This window comes from Oxyura jamaicensis, chromosome 5 (assembly GCF_011077185.1).
Source record: "Oxyura jamaicensis isolate SHBP4307 breed ruddy duck chromosome 5, BPBGC_Ojam_1.0, whole genome shotgun sequence".
In the NCBI taxonomy this organism is placed as follows: Eukaryota; Metazoa; Chordata; class Aves; order Anseriformes; family Anatidae; genus Oxyura; species Oxyura jamaicensis.
In genome coordinates, this window is record NC_048897.1 from 28,304,684 (window position 1) to 28,324,857 (window position 20,174).

The window sequence follows — 20,174 nt, forward strand, 5'->3', positions numbered from 1 at the left end:
CAAGTTAAACCTCTCTCTCTGACCCATTTAAGTACCTAGAAAATTGAAATGAGTACCAGTGAGATTACATTGTCTAGAATAAATCACGTTAAGTTCATTTCCAGTAGTGACTAGGTAACTGCTCCTCTGTATAGCAGAAAAGCCTCCAATGCAGATATCCTGGTTTTAGAAAGCCTTCTAATGCTGTCTCCCATGACCAGCTGTCTCATAAGCAAGTCACAAACTGTGAATGGACAACTGGGTGCAAAACTGGATCTATAGAATATCTAGCAAGAGTAGGTCGTTAGCTTGGCCAGATGCATCAAGCAGAATTCTGCAGGAGCATTTCCACAGCACCAACTTGATATTTTAAAAAAAATAATTTGGAATGCAGAGAAGATAAACTGCTTACCAAGCCCACTGGCTGAGAGGGCAGCAAGTGTTGGAGGACAGGGCTAGGACCTCAAGGAACTTGGCAAAGTACAGTCAGGGGGAAAATGTGATTCAAAGGACATGTTTTCACTCGCTGCTCTTGGCAGAACTGCCACTGTCACAGACACAGGTTGTGGAATTACTGGTCTGATAGCATCACAGTGCATACTTGGTGGTTAGCATGGATTGCAAACTGAACAGGAGTCAGCCATGCCATGCCACCACAAAAAACGTCAAATAGCACCAGGGGGTATATATAAAGGAATATTGTTTGACAGGCAAACGAAGCTATTCTTCTGTTATGCCTGGGGCTAGTAAACCTCTGGTTGGTGTATTCTGCTTTGGCTAGAATAGTGATTTAGAGGTTTTATGAGGAAATATTGGTGGAACTGGAGTGGTTAGTCCTGAAGAAGGGGGAGACCTGGTAGGGGGTCCCTGAATACGCGCACTGTGTTTCTGAGGGCGAGGGCAGCACACTCATCTGCTGAGGCTTGTGGGCAACAGGTCTGGGTTATATGCTAGAAGCAGCCTTCCCATGGTGCAGCTTAAGGAAACGGAAGGAGAGATTGCTGTGAGGTATGACAGCCTTGTTTTGTTAGTTTTCAAGTGCAGAATGGACATATATATGTGAGAAATGACCTACACATAATTGATCCTGTTTTGGGGGCAGTAGGAAGGAAGGAGACACTTCCCAACCCTGTTCTTGTTTGGAGCTGAAGGTCATAATTTAGACACTTAAGTTAGATGTCTAAATTATACATTGTGAATATCAGCTAATGATCAAGGCTCTTGCTTTCCATTTCTGTTTAATATGTCATTAGGAAAAAATCTTAGTAGTCAATAACTTAAATCTAAAGCAGCTATAATACAGACTGGCACCATGCTATGCAAACTCTTATTTGTTCAAACCTGTGTTTTCCAAGTCCTAGGCTTCTTCTGAGCACATACTGCCAGCTCTGCTAACATCTAAAAGGCTTATGATCTAGAGACCTGTCTGCTGGACATTAGGATGGTCAGGTTTATTAAATAAAGGCTTTATTGGAACACCCATTTAACTTACTGCAGAAAGGATGATGGATGAAAAGGGGAAAGAATAACTCACACAAATATTACTCATTCTGAAGATGCTACAACTCAGGCTCAGAACAGTCTTTGATATTTGACCTCTGCAGATGGCCTGTAATTAAGACTCTAATCCTCTAAACACTTAAACACACTTGAAGTTAATAGGATTAGTCACATGCCTGAAGTGTGCATGGCCAGCAAAACTGTTGTTGAATACAGCTGATTAAAAAACTTGCAACAAAGGCATGTTTCTGGTGGAATACTGTCTGATACTTTCTAAGTGTTTTCAAACCAGTTCTAAGTGATTTCCTAATGTGATGGTGTTTAATAAAAATAAAACTTAACCAAGTTGTAGCTTGGAAAAGTGTTGTACAAAAAAAAAAAAAAAGTCTACATTCACTGAATTTTACAATTCTTGCAAAGGAAAATTGAGACTAAGCACGCACAGAATCAGACAGATCAGACAGTTACAAATACAGGAAGAAACATTTTCTCATTTTTTTTCTTTAGCAGAAATATCAGTTTGGCTTAAAAGCACACAAGTTGTTCCTTCTCTGTCCCTGACAGACTAGCTGTTCTTGGGAATCCTGGCCAACTTATTCAGGATAAGATTGTCACATTGTAAGCGTATGAAAAGATGATAGAAGAGCAAGTACAAGTGGGTTAGTGATTTAAGATATTGCAAGGACAAAGCTGTAGTCATACACAGCACTCAGGTTCCCATTCATTGTTACACATCTGCCAGAAAAAGAGACTGGAGCACAAGGCATTGTGCTGATGCATAATGTGCTAGATTTTATTTTTGTTGCCATTTACACCATGGGTGCAATCTGGGCATCCCAACACAGCTGAATCATTTGCTACCGCCCTATAAAGTGTCTGCTGCATACACATACACAGTGACGTTACGTCTCCCATTGGTAATAATGTAGATGCAAATCCCCTCTGCTAAAGGATGTGTGGTACCACAGTATTGTCATATACAGGAAAAGGTAACGACTGTGGTTAAAGGTGTCCAAAAAGTGGCACACAGTAAACAGCTGCAGTGCCATCCCCTGGCTTGCACGAAAGTCCTCTTTCAGAGGCAGGGAGAGATTTCCTCCACTCGCCCTCAGGATTACAGTCAGCAGAAGGAAGACTGCATTTAGCCAAGTATTCCTGCCAACTCCAACACAGACCAAAGTAAAAAAGCCCAAGAGTAACAATCATCACTCTGTCAATACTGTTGTTGTTATACAGGAATCTGAGTCACACTAAGAGGCCTCTCAAGGAAGGGAGCAGTGGAGATACAAGAAATTCAAGACGGAGCAGGGAAATTCTGATTAAAGAAGCACCACAGCAGCGATGAGGTGGCAGATAAGACCACAAGAATACAGCATCATAACCTTATTGACAGCGTCATGGGGGAAAACAGAGTGCTGAAAAAGTGAGAAACATTGGTAAACCACTGCCTGTAAGGAAGGACAGATTAGAAGGTCTTAAACCAAAGCAATACTTAAGATGAAAATTTAAAGAGAGTAATAAAGTAAGGAGGGCGGAAACCAGAAGATGTAATCTAGGTCTGAGTCAATTAAAAAGACAGCGCAGTCTGTTTCTTACTGAGGTCAAAAAAAAGGGGGGGGGTGTTATAAATTAGACCACACAATTTTCTGGTCTATTGAAATTATTTTATTAATCAAGTAAGCAGACACAAGCAAAACAGCGCTGGGCGGCTGGGGAGTCTCCGCTCCGCAACAGCACGCAACTTCCCTTTCCAGGGTTGCTGTTTTATAGCAGTCGAATTCCGGCTTGTCAGGACTTGTTGAACTGGCTGAGGCTGCGCAGTCTATTGTTGAGAGGGGGGTCGTTGTTCCTCTGCCGGTGATCACGCGTTGTGCTCGTGTTCAGGTGGGGGAAGTGAAGTGGCAAAAAGGATGTCTTGTGGTAAGGAACTTCACAGAGTCTGTTTTCACTCAAGGATGTTTACCCAACACCCCCTCCTGCTATCTGTTTGCTTAATCCTCCCCCTTATCAAGGCCATTAAATTGTGCACCCTTATCTCCTCAGCAGATCCTCCAAATTCCTCAAAGACAATGAACAAACCCCCACTAATTTATTACAGGGGGGGACAAAGATGTGCTTCCAGGGTGATGGGTTAAACCAGGACTGCGGCAAAGTGAAGGCAGTGGGAAGTGAGGAGGGGTGCAGACCCCACACAGAGCCACCAGAGCAGGCCCTGCAGGAGCAGCTCCAGACGTCCTCAGGCTCAGGAAGTACAAAAGCACCGAGCTGAGCACTGCAGTGCCTCGCAGGGGCAAACCATCCTGTTCCTCCCCCCGCTTAGGACCACGCTGGGTGTCTTTACATAGAGCTCCTATGGGGCTCAAAGCGACACCCAGAAAGGAATTTCAGATACGGAAAAGTGAAGTGACAGCAGGGAAGAGCCACAAGGGAGACTGGTAAAGGCCGAAAGCTGGAGGAACTGAAAGTGGGGCATTACAAAATAGTATCAAGGCAAGTGGAAGCACCACCGAAACCAACAGGAGGAGGAGAAAATGTGAAGTTGGAGGCACAGAGAATTTCCAACGCCCTCCCTGTCAGCAGCGCAGAGGGAAAAGAAAGGGAAGAGCCTGAGAGCAGGAGCCTCGGGCAGCTGCGGGCTTGGAGGCACACGTCACGTTAGAGAGGAATTTGTGTCGAGAGTGCAAAACGAAAAGAAAGCAGCCTGTGTGAGAAGCAGGCTAGAGCAGAGAAACTTTCATCGTTTTATTTAGATGTAGATGATTAGATGTAGAGCTTAGGGATACGGCTTAGCGGAGGACTTGTTAGTGTTAGGTCAGAGGTTGGACTCGGTGATCTTGGAGGTCTCTTCCAACCTAGACTATTCTGTGATTCTATTTATTTATTTTCAGAGGAACCGAGGCGGCAGGAGATTTATTCGGAGGGGGCACTCACGGCCGCTCCTCAGGGCGGCCCCACCGGGCCCCCGCCACCACCCGAGGGACAGCCCCGGCCCCCCGCCTCCAGCCGCGCTTCCTGAGGCGAAGCGCACGTCAGGGCGGAAGTGACGCGCAGGCCGTGACGCCGGCGCGAGGCGAGCCGACATAAGGGGGGAGGTGGCGGCGGCCGGAAGCGAGCGGCGCGGGGCGGGGCGGGCGCTGAGGGGAGCGGAGCGGCGGCGGCCTCGGCTCCGGCCCCGGCCATGGATTTCCACAACATCCTCGTCATGGCCTCGGAGCAGCAGGGCCTCAACGCCGTGCCGGTGAGCACACGGATGGGGTGCCGGGACCGGGGCGCCCTTCCTTCCCCGTCCCCTTCCCTCCGGGGCCGGAGCGCGGCTGCCGCCGCCGGCAGGTCCGGGCCGCCCGAGGCACCGGGCTCGGGGCCCGTGACAGGCGGCGAAGGCCCCGCGGGGGCCGGGCCGTAGCGGTGCAGGTCCTGGGGCCGTGCTGGGGTGGGCGTCGGTGCTGAGGGGCGGCCTGCAGCCTGCCGGCTTCCTCGTGCGGTTGTGGGGCAGGCGTTCCGGCAGGTCGCTGTTTAACGTATGGTACCGAGGCCGTGGGGGCTGGGCTGCGAATAACCCGCGTAGGAAGGGCCGGGGGCCTTCTGGTGCGCTGGCATCCTGGGTTTCGTTCCTTCGGCAGGACCAAGCTGTAAGCCGTGTGTGCTTATGTGCATGACAAATATTGTCTTAGGGCAGACACCAGTCAGGGAAACACTTGGCCTGTGTGTTCTCTAACCAGGCGTCAGAGTTCTGTGCTTCCGTGGTGAAAGCAGTGTAAATGAGGTCAGGTAGAGGCTTTTAGCATAAAAGGGGGGAAAAAGGAGTAAAAGTGTAGCCTTTACTTCTGATACTGCTGAAACAGATGCTCCAGGATCAAGGTTTGTCTTGGACTCTCTGTATCGCTACTTAAGCTTTGTTAACGTTCACCAGTGTTGTGACCAGTCACTGGTGTGGACCAACCACATGGTAGGTACACAGAATTCATCAGATTCTGCTGTGTTTTTAAAAAAATCTTATAAAACATACTCTGTATACACAAAATTTATACATCAATATACATTTTGTGTACATTTGCAAATGAATACATTTGTAACACATCTTTTGTATTTAGTCTGATCAAGTTTGCCTCAATCTACATACAGATGTTTTTTTGTAACATAAATAGGAAAACAGGGACTACATAAAACATGGTAAGGTATTTAAATGCCTGGTTTATTACTTTTAAAACAAGGTATTTGTTTCACAAAGCTGTTTTGGGGTGGTTGTAGTAAAATTTCTTTCAACATCTTTAGTTTTCTCTTGCATTTCTTAGGTGCTGCACCACTCTTTCCTGTCACACAGTTATGAATTGCGATGATGAATTGATGAGACATCTGCCATGCTCCCTATCCCAGATACTGTGCTCGGGAAGGCAGTCCTACCCGTTGTGCAATGGGTGAGGGTTTTGTTACTGCTTTTAGAAAAGGCAGGATTAGGATTTACCTGATTAACTCATGCAGAGGGAGTGCAATTATATCTATAGCTGAAGCAGGGTTGGTTTCTTGCCTCTCTTGCATGTCAGTGGTGTAGCTTTTAACTATCAGATGACCTTGGTCTCCGAACAAAAGTGGAACTGTGCTTGGTACTATTTGAAGTTATCTGCAGCTGTTGGGCTTCAGAAGAAGACCCGTGAAGGTTTTTTGATCAGTCGACATTTAAGTCACTCCACTAGAGTAAAACTAATGCGTAAAATTCATCCCTATAAAAAGCATATAAGTAGCCATACATATTTTTTGATTAAAATACTGTACAGACAAATTACAGAATTCACTGGTATGTAATATTAATGGCTTTCCAGAAATGTTGATTCCTGCATTAATCAGCAGATCCCCTGAATTTCCCTTTGAGGAGTTTAAAATAATCTTTACAGTGCACTGAATTAAAGATTCCATGCTTACTGTAATCAAGAAGAGTAACACACAAGTTACATGTAAGTTGTTTTTTTCTATCATTTCTACTTTCTAAGAAATAATATGGTCCTGTATCATAAAAGGGGGGATAGTATTGCATCATGTCCTCGTAAAAACAGCTCTGCTTGTTCATCTCCCAGTGGAAATAGGTTAGAAAGGAACACTGCTGAAATTAACCTTCCAGGGCCCTATTAATTGCATCAGGTTGGGTTTCTAAATAGAGAAATATCTAAACTAGTGTATTAATGATGTCATTAATAATCTTTAAATCAGTTGTTTAAAAATGTCTCTTTCTCATGTAGCATTCGGGAGGGGCTTCGATATTGTGTGTATTTTGTTGTGTTTATATTCAGCTGTTCATTAGACCTGCAGTGTGGACTGGCTTTGATTAGACATGATCCCAGTCGCAACTGTTGAACTTGGTTTGATGTAAATCCTGTTTAGCCACCCCCTCTCTTCGCAGTGAGATCGGTACATGCTGTTATGGGGCATAATTGATGTGGTGAAGTACTTTGAGGTCTTCATGGAAGATACTTCTGAAAGTATGAAATGAAATAACAGTTACTTAAAAGCAGAAAAAGCATATTTAAGAACCAAGTCATCCTTTTATTTTGTCTTGATTCTGCAGTCAATAATTAGAAACAACCTCACCTAGGTCACTGTTCATTTTCACAGCGGGTGTATCATTGGACAGAACTTGAAATCTGAAACAGATTTAACCACAGAGAGGTGCCCTGAAACTGAAACAGCTCATCATCCACGTCAGCACTGGCTGAAGTCTGGCTTTAAGTTGGACTGATGCACAGGAGCATGCATCCTTACAAAATAACCTCTGCTAAAACTGACAGATACATGCAATTATGGAAACTTGGTTTGTGTTTCACTCCTTATAATAAACTTCCTTTAAAGTGCAGTCATTGTAAGTATTTGGGAAGAAAAACCACAGCAGAATCCGGGAGTTTGTTCAGGGGACCAGAACTTGTTACAGAGCTTTCCCATGACACTGTAATTTACAAACTACTGAACGCTTGCCTCCAGGCAGGAGGAGCCCTTCGAGAGTTAGAGGAAAGGTGACTGTGAAGTATGGGTTGCAGTTGTGGAACTGGGCTCCTGTTCGATCTGCTATGCTTATCGTGTGGCTAAAACCTGTCTCAAAACAGGGCCCGGCAGTGCTTCGTGCGCTATATCAGCGCCCACGAGGACAGCAAGATCTGCCATAAAAAAGCTGGCAAGGGGTTGAAGAGAGCTTTTATTTAGCAACTGGACTTGATGGTTACGTTCCAGGCTTTTGCAAGCACTGACTGAGTTTTCCCTATTCCTCATCTCTTGTTTTATAAATGAATGAAAATGGGGACCACAATACACCGCATGAAGGAAAGAACAAAGTATGCCTTCTTCCTGTGTGAAGCAATATTCAAGAGAAGAAATTTGTGTTTTTTTTCAGTTAATGGTTCGACTTAGGTCTTGTGACAGCAGTTGCAAAATCTTCAAGTGACTTTTTTTTTTTTTTTTACACTTTTTCATACAATTGGTGGCCTTGTTAAGTGGGTTTTGAGAGATGAGAACAGCTGACTGTTGGAATGCTCTTATCGTTACAGTATTTATAAGGGTGGTTACAACCTGCAGGGAATGATACAAATTGAAGCGTGCTTGGTAACTGCCATTGACTGTCCTAAATGGGTGTTCATAGTGGTGGCTGGGGAAGCATTTTACACACGTGTGTGTGCTGGGAAACAACAGCTGCAGCACGAGCTAAGGTCCGCAGACCAGAGGTGGTGGCCCTCCAAGCGCAGGCCAGGAGCTGACTGCTCAGTGGGGAGCAGCAAGCACAGCTTCACCTGAGCTGTGTGCTCACAAGAGCTGTGTTGAACTTGCCAGTGTAAAGAACGTGTGAGACAACCTGTGAAAGCTGTCTGTCCTTGGTAGCACAAGTGGGGATTGCCTTCAGCTCAGCTGTGCAGGCGCAGAGCAGAGCCGCTGGCGGGTACTGGTGCTGTACAACAAAGTGGGATGGTGCAGGATCTGTCACTTGTCTCTCGCAGGGTTCAGGTTCAGAGGCAGGCATTGCTGTCTGGGTGCTAGTTCAGACTGGGTAGGTGGTGTCATGGCAGGGTTCACACAGGTAAAGGGAAATGAGAAACCTCAGAGGAGAGCTCCTCCAGGAGTACCATTCGCTGATGGGAAGAGGCTGTGTTTCTTGAGGGGACACAGTTGAAGAAAGGCACTTCCGCAGCCTTCCCTTTATTCTTTGGCTAAAGCAGTGCCTGTTTAGTCTCAGCGATCGGCAGTGAGCTGTCGCAGATGCTACCTGGAGAGTTAATCGCTGTTTGCAATTTGAGAATGGCACTGTTCTGGGTAGCTTGACCTGCTCTCTTCTAGGGCTAAATGTTTGTTTCCCTGTTACTTAACCACCTCTGTGATAACAGCTGCCGCTGCCTGGCCACTGATGTAGTGACATGCCCTGACTTAGTCAGGCACTTCTACCTGGAGTCTGATGCATGTTCTTTTGTACTGAAAGTTGTGTATTTTATTGGTGGTTGTGGAGCACGTGCATGTTTCAGTGCTTTTAGAAAGATTAACTTAAGCAGGTTATCGTATGCGTTTTTAATTGAAAGTTCACAACTGTGTGTCAACAGCAGTGGTGATTCATGGTACAGAGCTTTCTGTACTCATGAAATAATGCTTAGCTGTGGTTTCAGCTGTTAGTCAATATTAAGAAATGCTGCTGCCAGGAAGACTTCAAATCTTGAGTTTTGCACAATTTTTCACATCAGTGGCAGTGAGCAAACAGTGTCTGTCAGGCTGCTTCACAAACCTGTGCCTGGGTAGGACTGTTGGTTGTAGTGCAGCAAAACAAAGCCTGAAAACTGCTTCCCCATCACTTTAATTCTTTATAAGGCTTCCTAATGGGATAGATCAATCTGCGTTAGTCCCTGCTGTCTAGCAGTTTTCAAAAGTGCTCCTTCTGCCTAAAGCTGTTTTAGAAAATCCTTTCTTTTGTCTTTGTATTTAAAAAACTGTACAAGTTGTATAATTATACCAAGTTTTGCCAAAAGAGATTACCAATTGTGAAACTTGCCGCGTTTAACTTAGTACAACACTGACTTATGCCAAAGATATACTACAGAGTACCTTCAGTTGTTCCAAAGGCACTAATTTGCTTCAATATCCTTCAGAAAGGATTTTCCCTCATGATGTGGGGATTGCTTTGCCTCTCTATCTGTTCTGATTTAGGCTGTGCATGCTGGATTACTTCAGGCCACAGAGTCAAGGGTAAAGTGAGCAGAAACTGAGAGGAATTACTGCAGTACAGTGGGGGTCTCCTGAAATGTGAGGTCTTCAGGATACTTGTGGTAAACAGCATGGAAGAAATGGGACTGGAAGGGGGAGTGACTCGGCTGCCCTTAAAAAAGAGGGGCCCAGCTCTGTTCATCTTCTTATCCTTTAAATGGTCCTAGCTGTCATCATTGAGTCTAATGATTTTGATCAAAAGTAACCAAAATTGTTCAGAGCTGAAGCTTCTGGAGTATTAGGGGTTTCCCAAATCAGTTCCCAGGTTGTGGCAAATGCTCTTGCGCATAGAGAAGTTCCAGTAACCGAGCTAGGTTGTAGTAGCTCATTGATGTGCTGAGGAAACATGTCAGGGTACAGTACTGCAGTGTAGAAGGATGCCGTAGCTTCAGAGTTTTAGTCCCTTGGAAATTAGTAAAGGTGCCTCCAAACAGCTGACATTGCAGCTGGCCTTCTTGGTGCCTGTTTTGGCTGCATTTAAAAGTCTCTGAACCTTGCCTCATAGTATCTGTATGCACAAGGTAATAAATACATGGCGTTACATACTGTAACATCAGGTAATCCCAGTGTCTCTTCAGGTGGTGCTGTTTCAATGAATCAGATTAGACCTAAGGCTTCTATTGTATGTTACTGAAACCTACAGAAAGTTGTGCTACTTGCTTGCCAGCTTATTGTCATTTAAATACTTGGATGATGTGTCTATCTTCGCTAGATATTTTCATGTCTTTGTTAACTTTCATAATTCTGTACGAGGCTTCATAAGGCTTAATTTACCATGTAGGTCTTGTCTGGGCTTACAATCAGCTTGCTACCAAAATCAAAACAAAAATAAACAGGAAAAAAAATCAAATTTCTTTTCTGAATTTATTCTGCTTTATACCTGCTTCTAGATTTAACTGGTGTCTATTGTATTTATCTTGGTGAGTGTATGTGTCTCGTTGCTTTTTCTTCTCCAGTTTGTGGGGAGATGTAACAAGTCTTTTCCTTCCCATTTATCATTCTAAAGCTCAGCCTGGTGATCGGTACGCCTGTGGAACGGCATGTCTGAGTGGTGCAGCTGCACTAGTGCAAGTGTTGGTTACAGCTCCCAGTATGGGCGGCACTTGGACTCTAATGTATGGATTAAAAATACGATTTATGGGAGGTAACAGAAGGAGAAAAGGGACAGCGTGGATCCTGCGTCCATTCAGATGCTGAGAGCCCCGACTGAGGTGCACAGCACTGCCAGGTGCCTAGGCACAGCGTGCTGTGCAGCCCTGTCTGTGGGGCTGCCACAGCAGTCGTGTGGCTATAGGGCTTTCATAGGGTGTTCTTGGAAGCAAAAGGCTCTATTTATCATTGCCACTGCCAGGCAAAAGGACATTGTATCAAAACCTGCTGCTTCTCTTTGCATGTGATTGTTACTAAACTCCTCAGTTTCAAAAACATTGTACAGCTCAACATTTCTGACATGCTTATTTGTTCTTTGCAGAAAAGATACAGTTTGGCTGTTGGTCCTCCCAAAAAGGTTCCAAAAGTCAAGGGTGTCGAGTCTGCAGCAGTGCAAGCATTTCTCAGACGGAAGGAAGAAGAAAAAAGAAAAAAAGGTAACTGCTGAAGCAGCCCAAAATATATCCCGTGGAAGACCTTTCATTGACTCTTTGAGACTTTGAACCTATTCAGGGCTCTCGCAAACACGGTTTTACATTTGCTTCTGGAATTCATGCATATAATTGCTGATGCTGAGGTATAGCCAGTGGAAAAGTTAGGGCCAGGGATGTTTGCATGCTTTCCAAAAGGTTTAAACATTAATCAGCTACACAGATGTTTACTGCTGGAGACCAAGAAGCAATTAAGGTGGAGAGAGATTTCAGGAAAGCATCCTGAATTTTTGCTAACGTTACTTTGAAATGTTGTTTTTGTGTCAAAACCTGGTAAGAGTACTTGATGTTGTTGCCTTAATCTGCTCTCTCGATAAAGCCTGAATTTTTAAATGGGTGTGGCAAAAGCTTTACCTAAGCCGTGTTTTTTTCCCACTTTTATTATAACCAAGTCTGATGGACAGGGTGGCCCAGGATTGTCTTTCTCTCCTGGGCCAGTTGTAAGCCAGCTCCTTATCCCTGGTCCAGGCAGAAGCAAGACTGAACATGAAACACAGTTGTACTCACAGTGTACAGTCATGGCCATTGACAAATAACATAAGGCAGGGCATGGTGCCTTTACAGGAACCAATATAAAATGCAGCATGAGTAGCCGAATCCAGTTTCTAGGAAGTGATGCCCTTTTCCCAGGTCTTTCTGGTATTTTGCCCCCATCCACGCCATTGGTCTCTCAAGTATGTAGCCCTCGGGCCTCATTTTATTCACCAGCTAGTTCAGCATGAATTTCGTCAGTAGATCACACACAAGACACTTGAGATAAAGAGCATACTCATGCAGAAAATAGCTAAAACAGTTCAGTAGGAAGATAGGGCAGGCTGTGGAGATGGTGCACGAGGCACTGCTGAACAGATGCAGTGACCTGCAGCATGCTCATCTGTCTGGCTGCATCCCTTCCTCTCCTACACCTGTGCCTCAGCCTGTCTTCCAGTTCTTGTTCCCACACCCCAATACTCACTCATCCTTACCTTTCCCCACCTTCACTTAAACATATGATACTAAATTTTGTACACTCAAAATCCTTTTACTCAATCTCAGAACTCCTTCCCTTTCACCAGAGATCCCGTATGTCCTGTACCTTTTTACACAGCAATTCTCCTTAGTTTGTATAGCATTTGACAGTGGCTTCTGTTGAATCACATCAGCCAGTTTTGTAATAGAAGTAGTTGGGCATAAAAATTCACCTTTGTTTGTGCAAGTACCTGATTCATGTGGATCAGGCTGCCCTGTTGGCAGACTTGGATCACTTTCTGGTCTGTTGTGACTAGCTGTTAGCCAGATATCCTTAAGCTATGTCTTAAATGGTTTGTCAGTTGGAAGAAATCGAAATAAAAAGTAGTGCTTTTGCTTAACTTTCTCCTGATTTTCTTTTACAGAATTGGAAGAAAAAAGAAAGAAAGAACAACTCTTGGCTAGACGTATTGAACTGAAACATGACAGGAAGGCAAGAGCTATGGCCTCACGAACAAAGGATAACTTTTATGGCTATAACGGCATTCCTGTTGAAGAGAAGTCTAAAAAGAGGAGGACTTGTGAGAACGTTGCTCAGGCTCCAGAGACTGAGTATGCAACAGAAGATGAAGCTGAGCAACTTGAATACGCTCAAACAGAATCTGAGCACGAGCAAGAAGAATATGATGAGAAACCATCCAAAGCTGCTCTAAAACCAAAGGCACCTCCCAAAAGTGCACCTGCTCCTCTAAACTTTACAGATCTTCTGAGGCTTGCTGAAAAAAAACAATATGAACCGGTAGAAATAAAAGTAGTGAAAAAGATAGAAGAAAGACCCAGAACAGCAGAAGAATTGAGAGAAAGGGAGTATTTGGAACGCAAAAATAAAAGAGTAGATATGCAGAAAAAGAAAAATGAGAAGGAGATTAAGAATACAGGAATATCCAGTTCTTCAAAAAAAGTGACTTCTCTGAAAGAATGTGGAAATGCAAAACTTAGCAAAAGCTCAGTAGATAAACATTCCTCTCCAAAAGGCAGCCTTTCTTCTATGAGTGGTACTGATAAGAAATCCAAAGGACCAGCGTTGACTGAAAAGCACTCCCGGTCATCATCTTCCAGGCCAAGTCAAATGGAAAAAGTAAAAACCTCTCAAAACGGTTCCTTAAAAAGCTCTTCTGGTAGCAGTCATAGTAAATTACCCGTCAATGGCGTAGGGAAATCTGGCTCAAGCTTTACTGGGCAATCCTCAAAGCCATTGGCCAATGGGGCTCAGAGGCCACCCTCTGCTAAAGAATCCAGCCTGAAAAGGCCTGCGCACATGAAAATGGGAAATGCCACAGCCCTCCAACATGAAGTCAACTCCAACGCAAAGCGAGCCAGCAGCAGCTTAGGAAAAGGAGGACCTGGGCATCCAGGTGGCAGTTCAAGCGCAGGCCCGGGGCGAACAGGCAGCAATTCTGGTGTGGGACCAGGAAGGCCAGGGAGTGGTTCAAGTCCAGGGCCTCGGCGGCTGGGCAGCAGCTCAGCTGCAGGACCGGGAAGGCCGGGTGGCAGCTCAGGCGTGGGACCTGGAAGGCCAGGTGGCAGCTCAGGCATGGCCCTTGGGCGACCAGGGAGCAGCTCAGGTGCTGGACTGGGGCGGCCAGGCAGCAGCTCGGGCAGCGGGCCAGGAAGGCCGGGCAGCAGCACAAACGCAGGACCTGGGCGGCCAGGCAGCGGCATGGGAACAGGACCAGGAAGGCCGGGAGTCGGCCCCAGCACGGGACCTGGGCGGCCGGGCAGCAGCTTGGGCACCGGACCAGGAAGGCCGGGGGTCAGCCCAAGCATGGGACCTGGACGCCCAGGCAGCAGCTCGGGAACAGGACCAGGGAGGCCAGGAGTCAGCCCAAACCCAGCACCTGGGCGACCGGGCTTGGGTACAGCTGTAAAGCCTAAGTGTACTGTTGTGTCGGAAACGATTTCTTCTAAAAACCTAGTCACAAGGCCTAGCAATGGACAGATAAATGGAATGAGACCTCTACAAGGGCATAGACCCATGTTTCGTTCACAAGGTATGAAGTTCTGTAGCAAATAAGTTTTTTAACTTTGTTATTTGTTCCATGTTTTTGATAAGTCTGAGTTGAAGTCAGTGAGGGTCTTTGGCAGTTCTAGATGCAGTAAGGAAGATTTGCACAAAATAAGGTATTTGTCTTTTAGAGTGTATTTAACAGTGAAATACTTTTTTCTGCTTTGCAACTTCTTGTTTTCACCCCTTGTCATATTCCTTGAGAGGAGGGCCTGGGCTGTAAGGTCTTGATGAAAGAGAGCTAAGCATCCTGTGATGGATGGTGGCATATGGATGGTTTTAAAGGAAAAGAATTAAAGGATTCACTTCCTGCATTGCTCAACTATTCTTAGCCTTTAAAAACGTAGAAAATAGGATAATTTAAATAATAAATGCTTAAAGCAGCACATGAAGACTGAAACAACACAGCAAACCTGTGACTGTTAGTTGAGTACTTGGGGAAATTCACCTTATCAGTGAGTAGTTATAAAAATTTATTTCTGAGCAGGAGCAAGCAGTATGGATTCTAGCAATTAGTACCAGAAAACCCTGACCAAGAACATAGACTTGTGTCTGTTAGTTTGCTCAGGATGCAGTTGATGATACTGATAAGTAATCTATAAGTAATCTTCTACAGCACAGCATAGGGGAAGTACTTCCTTTCAGTGAATTTGAGAATTGCTAATTAGCTTGAGGCAGAGGTTTTCTACGTTGAAGCCCACAGCTAATAATATGGCTGTGCCCAAAGTATAGCAAGGAGAAGTACTGTTAAGGTAATGTTATGTTAATATTAATTCATCTTTTTTTATTCCCTTGTCATTAAGGTACTGGGAGACCACCTATTGGTTACAAAAGACAAATAGACGACGACGATGATGACGATGAATACGACTCTGAAATGGATGATTTCATTGAAGATGAAGGCGAACCCCAAGAAGAAATATCAAAGCATATTCGGGAGATATTTGGATATGACCGGAAAAGGTATGAGAAATGTAAATTTTAAGCTATTGCAAAGCAAGCAACAGAACAACAAAGATGAATATAGTTCAATGAATAAGAACTTTGAAAATAAGTGAAGTGCTCATATCAAAAAATGTTTTTTTTTTTGCATTGCAGAAATGTAATGACCATTAGAACCCTTTCCTTGCAGAATGGATTTTGACTTCTTACACTGCTTGCCATGCTGGGGCAATAACATTGGGGAGCAGTAATATTTGATGCAAGCAGGACATTTATGAACAACATGGCTTCTTCAGCTTCTCACCTACCTAATCCATAGTAACTCCTTCCTATCATAAGGTGTTAAAATGCTTCCTATAGCAGTCGGTATTTGAGAATTCATGAATGTAGCTGCCTGAATATGAACTGGTAAATGCAACAGTGTTAACAGTTCTCTAAGAGGATTGAAGGTGGCATATTAGTATGTCTAGGAACTGTTGAAAAAATAAGACTGTGGCTTATTAAAATACTTTCCTCGTGCCTGACTAAGGTATAAGAAAACAAGCATTTTAAAGACTTGTAAGCTAGATTCTTTCAAACTGTTAATGTAACCATATGTGGCAAGGTATTTTTTCTTTCTAAAAGAATGTGAATTCATAACTGAACTGTACATGATGGTATTTTTCTGTGTGCTAAACACTAATATTTAATTTCCAGATATAAAGATGAAAGTGATTATGCCTTACGTTATATGGAGAGCAGCTGGAGAGAGCAACAGAAAGAAGAAGCTAGGAGGTATGCTTAGATTTAAACTAAAATAGAAATTGGGAGATTTGTTTATTTTCTGAGTCATGGGGATATTTGCTGCTTTTTTATAATGGAGGGAAAATAAGCCTTTACATTTTCGATAGGAAATCTTAGGTAAAAGATGAAGCTCAGCCAACCAGAGTGCCAGTGGAATAGTGGGTACAGTAAAAAGTTTTGTATGTGCATTCAATGCATCACAAACTTTGCTAGTAGAAATTTTACCTACTTAGTCCAAAAAGTCTTTCTGCAAATACTTTGAATTCTGACTGAAATGACAAACCCTTCAATTTGTCGCAAACATGTTTTTTTGCTAGTTCTTGAGGACTGGAAAAAGATTTGTCTTCATCTTTATACATGTGTGGTTTGTGTGCATATGCATATATAGAGAATGCTCTGACACATGTCTAATCAGTGATTTCAAAAATGAGGACTAGGCTTTCTTATTGGTTTTGGCCTCTAGACCTGTGCCATTCTGAAATAGCTATTACAAAACCTGGCATTCAAGAACTGATCCTTTTTGTTTGTTTTTTTTCCATGCCTGGTGGAAGATGTCTGCAGTGCCCTTACCAAAGTTTTGTAAATGTTATGGATTTTTTTATAGATAATGGAAAAGACTGGAAATATACAGTCACAATTTTTTTTGTCCTAAGTTTTTTATATTTTTCATGGAGTGCCTCAAAAAACTTGCATCTTTTTAAAGTTATAGTTAGTGTCCTTATTCCTTCCTACTCTTACAAATAGCTGCAGCTCATGCAAAGCTGTAGTCTCTTAAATGGAGAAATAACTGAAATTTTACAGTGATACTGCTATTTACTGAATTCTGCGTTGAAGACCTAGAGTGAGGTTTTGCAAAGCTTAGTACCTCACTAACTTTTAACTACACATGCTAACAAAAGAAGAGATGAGGAATTTGAGTAAACAGTGTAACTATTTCCTATCCTTTGCTATTTTTAACTGAGTTTGGTTAAAAGTTTAAACTTTGTGAGGAGCTTTTTTCTAATCAAGCAGGCCCACTAAAATTACTAAATTCTAAGCTGAAATGGAAAATGATGCTTCAAGCCAGAGACTGATCGCACAGATTCTTGTTGTTTGCTCTCTCAATCTGGATTCTGCAGTTTCCTGAATTCATTGACTTCCCTCTGCTTGTTTAGGCATAAAATGCTTTTTAGAGCCTGTTCTGGAGCAGTTACCCCAGAGCAGCTGAGTGATGACAGATGGTCATGTGGTTGACCCTGATATATTTTGGTGCAAACTGCCTTATGCTGCTTCACGTTGAGCTGTGCATGCACAAATGCTCTGAGTAGGCCTGCAAACCAGGCAGGGACAGATCACAAAACAGTAGCTCTGTGACACCCATTGCTAGTATCACACCAGCAAGGCTATCCAGCCATCATCCATTGAAGAGGAGGTCAGTGACCACAGATACTGTTTTCAGTATCTCTTCCAGCATACTGACTTTGAGGAAGTTGAAGGAACTGCACAAGGACATAGCCAGAACATGCTCTATTCAGCAGCATCTCTTCCCTCTGCCAGTTCCCCAGAGTCCAGGCAGCTAGCTGGACTGAGGGTAAGGCAGTGTCATTCAGGTAGATGCCTCAAGTCAGGAAGTTGCCATGAAATCTCTTGCTTTTTTGACGGATCCACTCTCAGTCTTGCCAATGAAAAAGGTGTAGGCGGTCCTCAGAAAAGCTGATCTGAGTCAGTCCTGATACGAATTGCATGTAAGAGTTACTTTGGCAGGAATTGATGGATGTTTCAGCAACTTCTTCTCAAAAAAGAATGACTTTTCTTAGCAAAACTGTTTTATTTTTTTTGTAATGGTCATTTCTTTAAAGAAAACTTAAAATTATTTTCCTTCAAAAGATTTGATTCTGCTCTAATGATGAGACTTCTTGGGGTGTATTCTTTCTTTTCTTAAACTGTAATCTTGCTATGTTTGAAGAAAACTTAAAATTGTTGAACTGATCTAAATCTTTGTTGCTCAAATCAGCTGTAATTTCGGATTTCTTTTCTTGGGGGAGAAGACAAATTGCATGTTTCTTGAGTAGCAGTTTGTAAAGGCTTTCAACTTATTTGGCAGCTTGAGACTCGGTGTTCAGGAAGACCTAGAAGAATTGAGACGGGAAGAGGAAGAACTAAAACGCAAGAGACAGTCTAAGAAGCTGAGGACACGTTAACTGACTTATGGTGTTGACTTCTTTCATTTTTCTGCTACCCTCTGCCTCCATACATCTCTTATTCTACTTCAGTTTCCATTTGCTTGTTAGATGGCAAAAGAATATGTTAAAGGGATGAAAGAACTGAAAAATAAAGGCTTTAGTTTGACTTAAATAAGATATTTATTTTTAATACTGCCAGGGTTGATTTTTTTTCTATGAAGAAATTAATGCACTAATGCATATTATTAAGTAGAAGAAAATTAATTTCCATTGATTAAATCAGTTCAAGATGCCAGCAGAAATATTGACTAGCTATGCACTGACTTGGAACTGTGTGGGCCCATATACAAGTAAACCAATTTTGCATTCACTTGAAAGGAAGGAATACCATTCTTGTTCCCTGATATTATTATTATTATTATTTTTTTTTTTTTGAGATTTAGAGAAACTGCTTTATATCCTGCTTTGTCTCCTCAAAGTATTGAAATGTTACCTTCTGTACAGAAGCAGCTTGGGTGTAAATTCAGCCATTGCCACAAATGTTCAAAGCAATAAAGTGCTTTATACTTTCTGATGACCCATAAACAATAACTAAACTAGCACCCTCTTATTTCTGAACAGGAAAGTGCACGTCACTTGCAAAAATTGCACAGTTACGGTTGCAACCCAAAGGTTAGGCTGGCTTTTGCTGTGTCTGGAATTTCAATGCCAAGCAAATTCAGTATGATAAATACACATCCCAAAAATAAAAATTTCTAGTGTTTGTATGTAACCTGTGCTTTTGTGCTCAAGCACATGCTTGGGAGTTCCCTTCCTTCCCTGTCAATCTTCACATTTGTCTAAGAGCTTCTGCTGCTTCTACAAGTTGTGTGCAGTGCTTGTGGTTTTTTCTTGCATTAAGCATCAGGTGTGTTTAGTGATTTGAATCGTGGAGCAGTTATTTATCTAATCAGGTTTGCTATTTGGAAAGCATACTTCCAAAGTATTTTCAGCTCTCTGAAATTAATAACTTCATACTAACTATTGAGTACTTCTGATTAATTTAATCAAGCCAAAAATCTAAAATGCATGTCAGGAGAGTTGGTTCTGTTACCTAATGCCCGTATTTGCACATTATTTCTAGCTATGCACTTAAAGACTGTAACTGAATTTTACTATCAATGCCAGGTTCATTTAAGTCATTAGGGCTTGTATTTGAGAGTCTGAAAATCAAACCTGGTGTTGCAGCTACTTTGATTCCCATGGATGCCCTTCCAAAGCTCACCAGTATCACCACTCAGCTTTGCCTCAAGCTCTAAGACTTCATTGATAAAGACCTCCGCTTTAGCTGCTGAGGCTATGTTGTAATACTAGAAGCATTTAGAAAAGTATGAAAAGGGTTTTGGGGTGTATGCTGGGGAAAAAAATAAATAAAATAAAAAGGAAAAATCACAGAGTAGAAAATTAGTGAAGGAACCTTTCCTACCAGAGCGCTGTTTAAGTGTTCTTCCTGGAAAGAGTTCAGACAGCAACCCGTAAGGAACAATCTTGGAAGCTGCTGAAGTTTACACATCTGACTCTTAATGAGAGAAAAAACAATTTGCCTTTTTAAGACATTTTCTGTTGATGGTGTAGCATTTCACTGCCTTAGCAAAACACTGACATAAGCTATTGGGATGGATTCTATAAACTAATTCAGTATTAGCTGTCAGGGAGCCCAGATGATCACCATCATTGCTCCTCTGTATTTTTAACTCTCTAACAAATATTATTTCTCAGTGTATACACTTGAGACCATTCAAGATAGTGTAATCTCAGTGCTTGTCTAAAAGTGTGTTGTATTCGCTCTGCTTAATGGGACCATCTGAAATTTCCTGTTGTAGCTCCTAGAATTACCCAAACGTGGCAATGACCTCTGGGACCATCATCAAGTTTTTTTTTTTTTTTTTTTTTTTT

At 43.0% G+C, this 20,174-nt stretch overlaps 1 protein-coding gene across 2 annotated transcripts; it reads left to right on the forward strand.

The window, feature by feature from the left end:
- The first annotated feature begins 4,532 nt into the window (after window positions 1–4,532).
- Window positions 4,533–19,984, forward strand: SPTY2D1 (SPT2 chromatin protein domain containing 1). Of its 2 annotated transcripts, none has more exons than XM_035327640.1 (6): window positions 4,533–4,717; window positions 11,171–11,285; window positions 12,713–14,338; window positions 15,156–15,315; window positions 15,991–16,068; window positions 18,161–19,984. In XM_035327640.1, exons 1-6 carry the CDS (start codon window positions 4,658–4,660, stop codon window positions 18,255–18,257), a joined length of 2,136 nt encoding a protein of 711 aa, XP_035183531.1. In that variant the 5' UTR covers window positions 4,533–4,657; the 3' UTR covers window positions 18,258–19,984. The 2 variants fall into 2 exon arrangements, with proteins under 2 accessions (XP_035183531.1, XP_035183532.1); XM_035327641.1 differs by lacking the exon at window positions 4,533–4,717 and adding an exon at window positions 10,549–10,782 and having other exon boundaries at window positions 11,116–11,285.
- The last annotated feature ends 190 nt before the right edge of the window (window positions 19,985–20,174 follow it).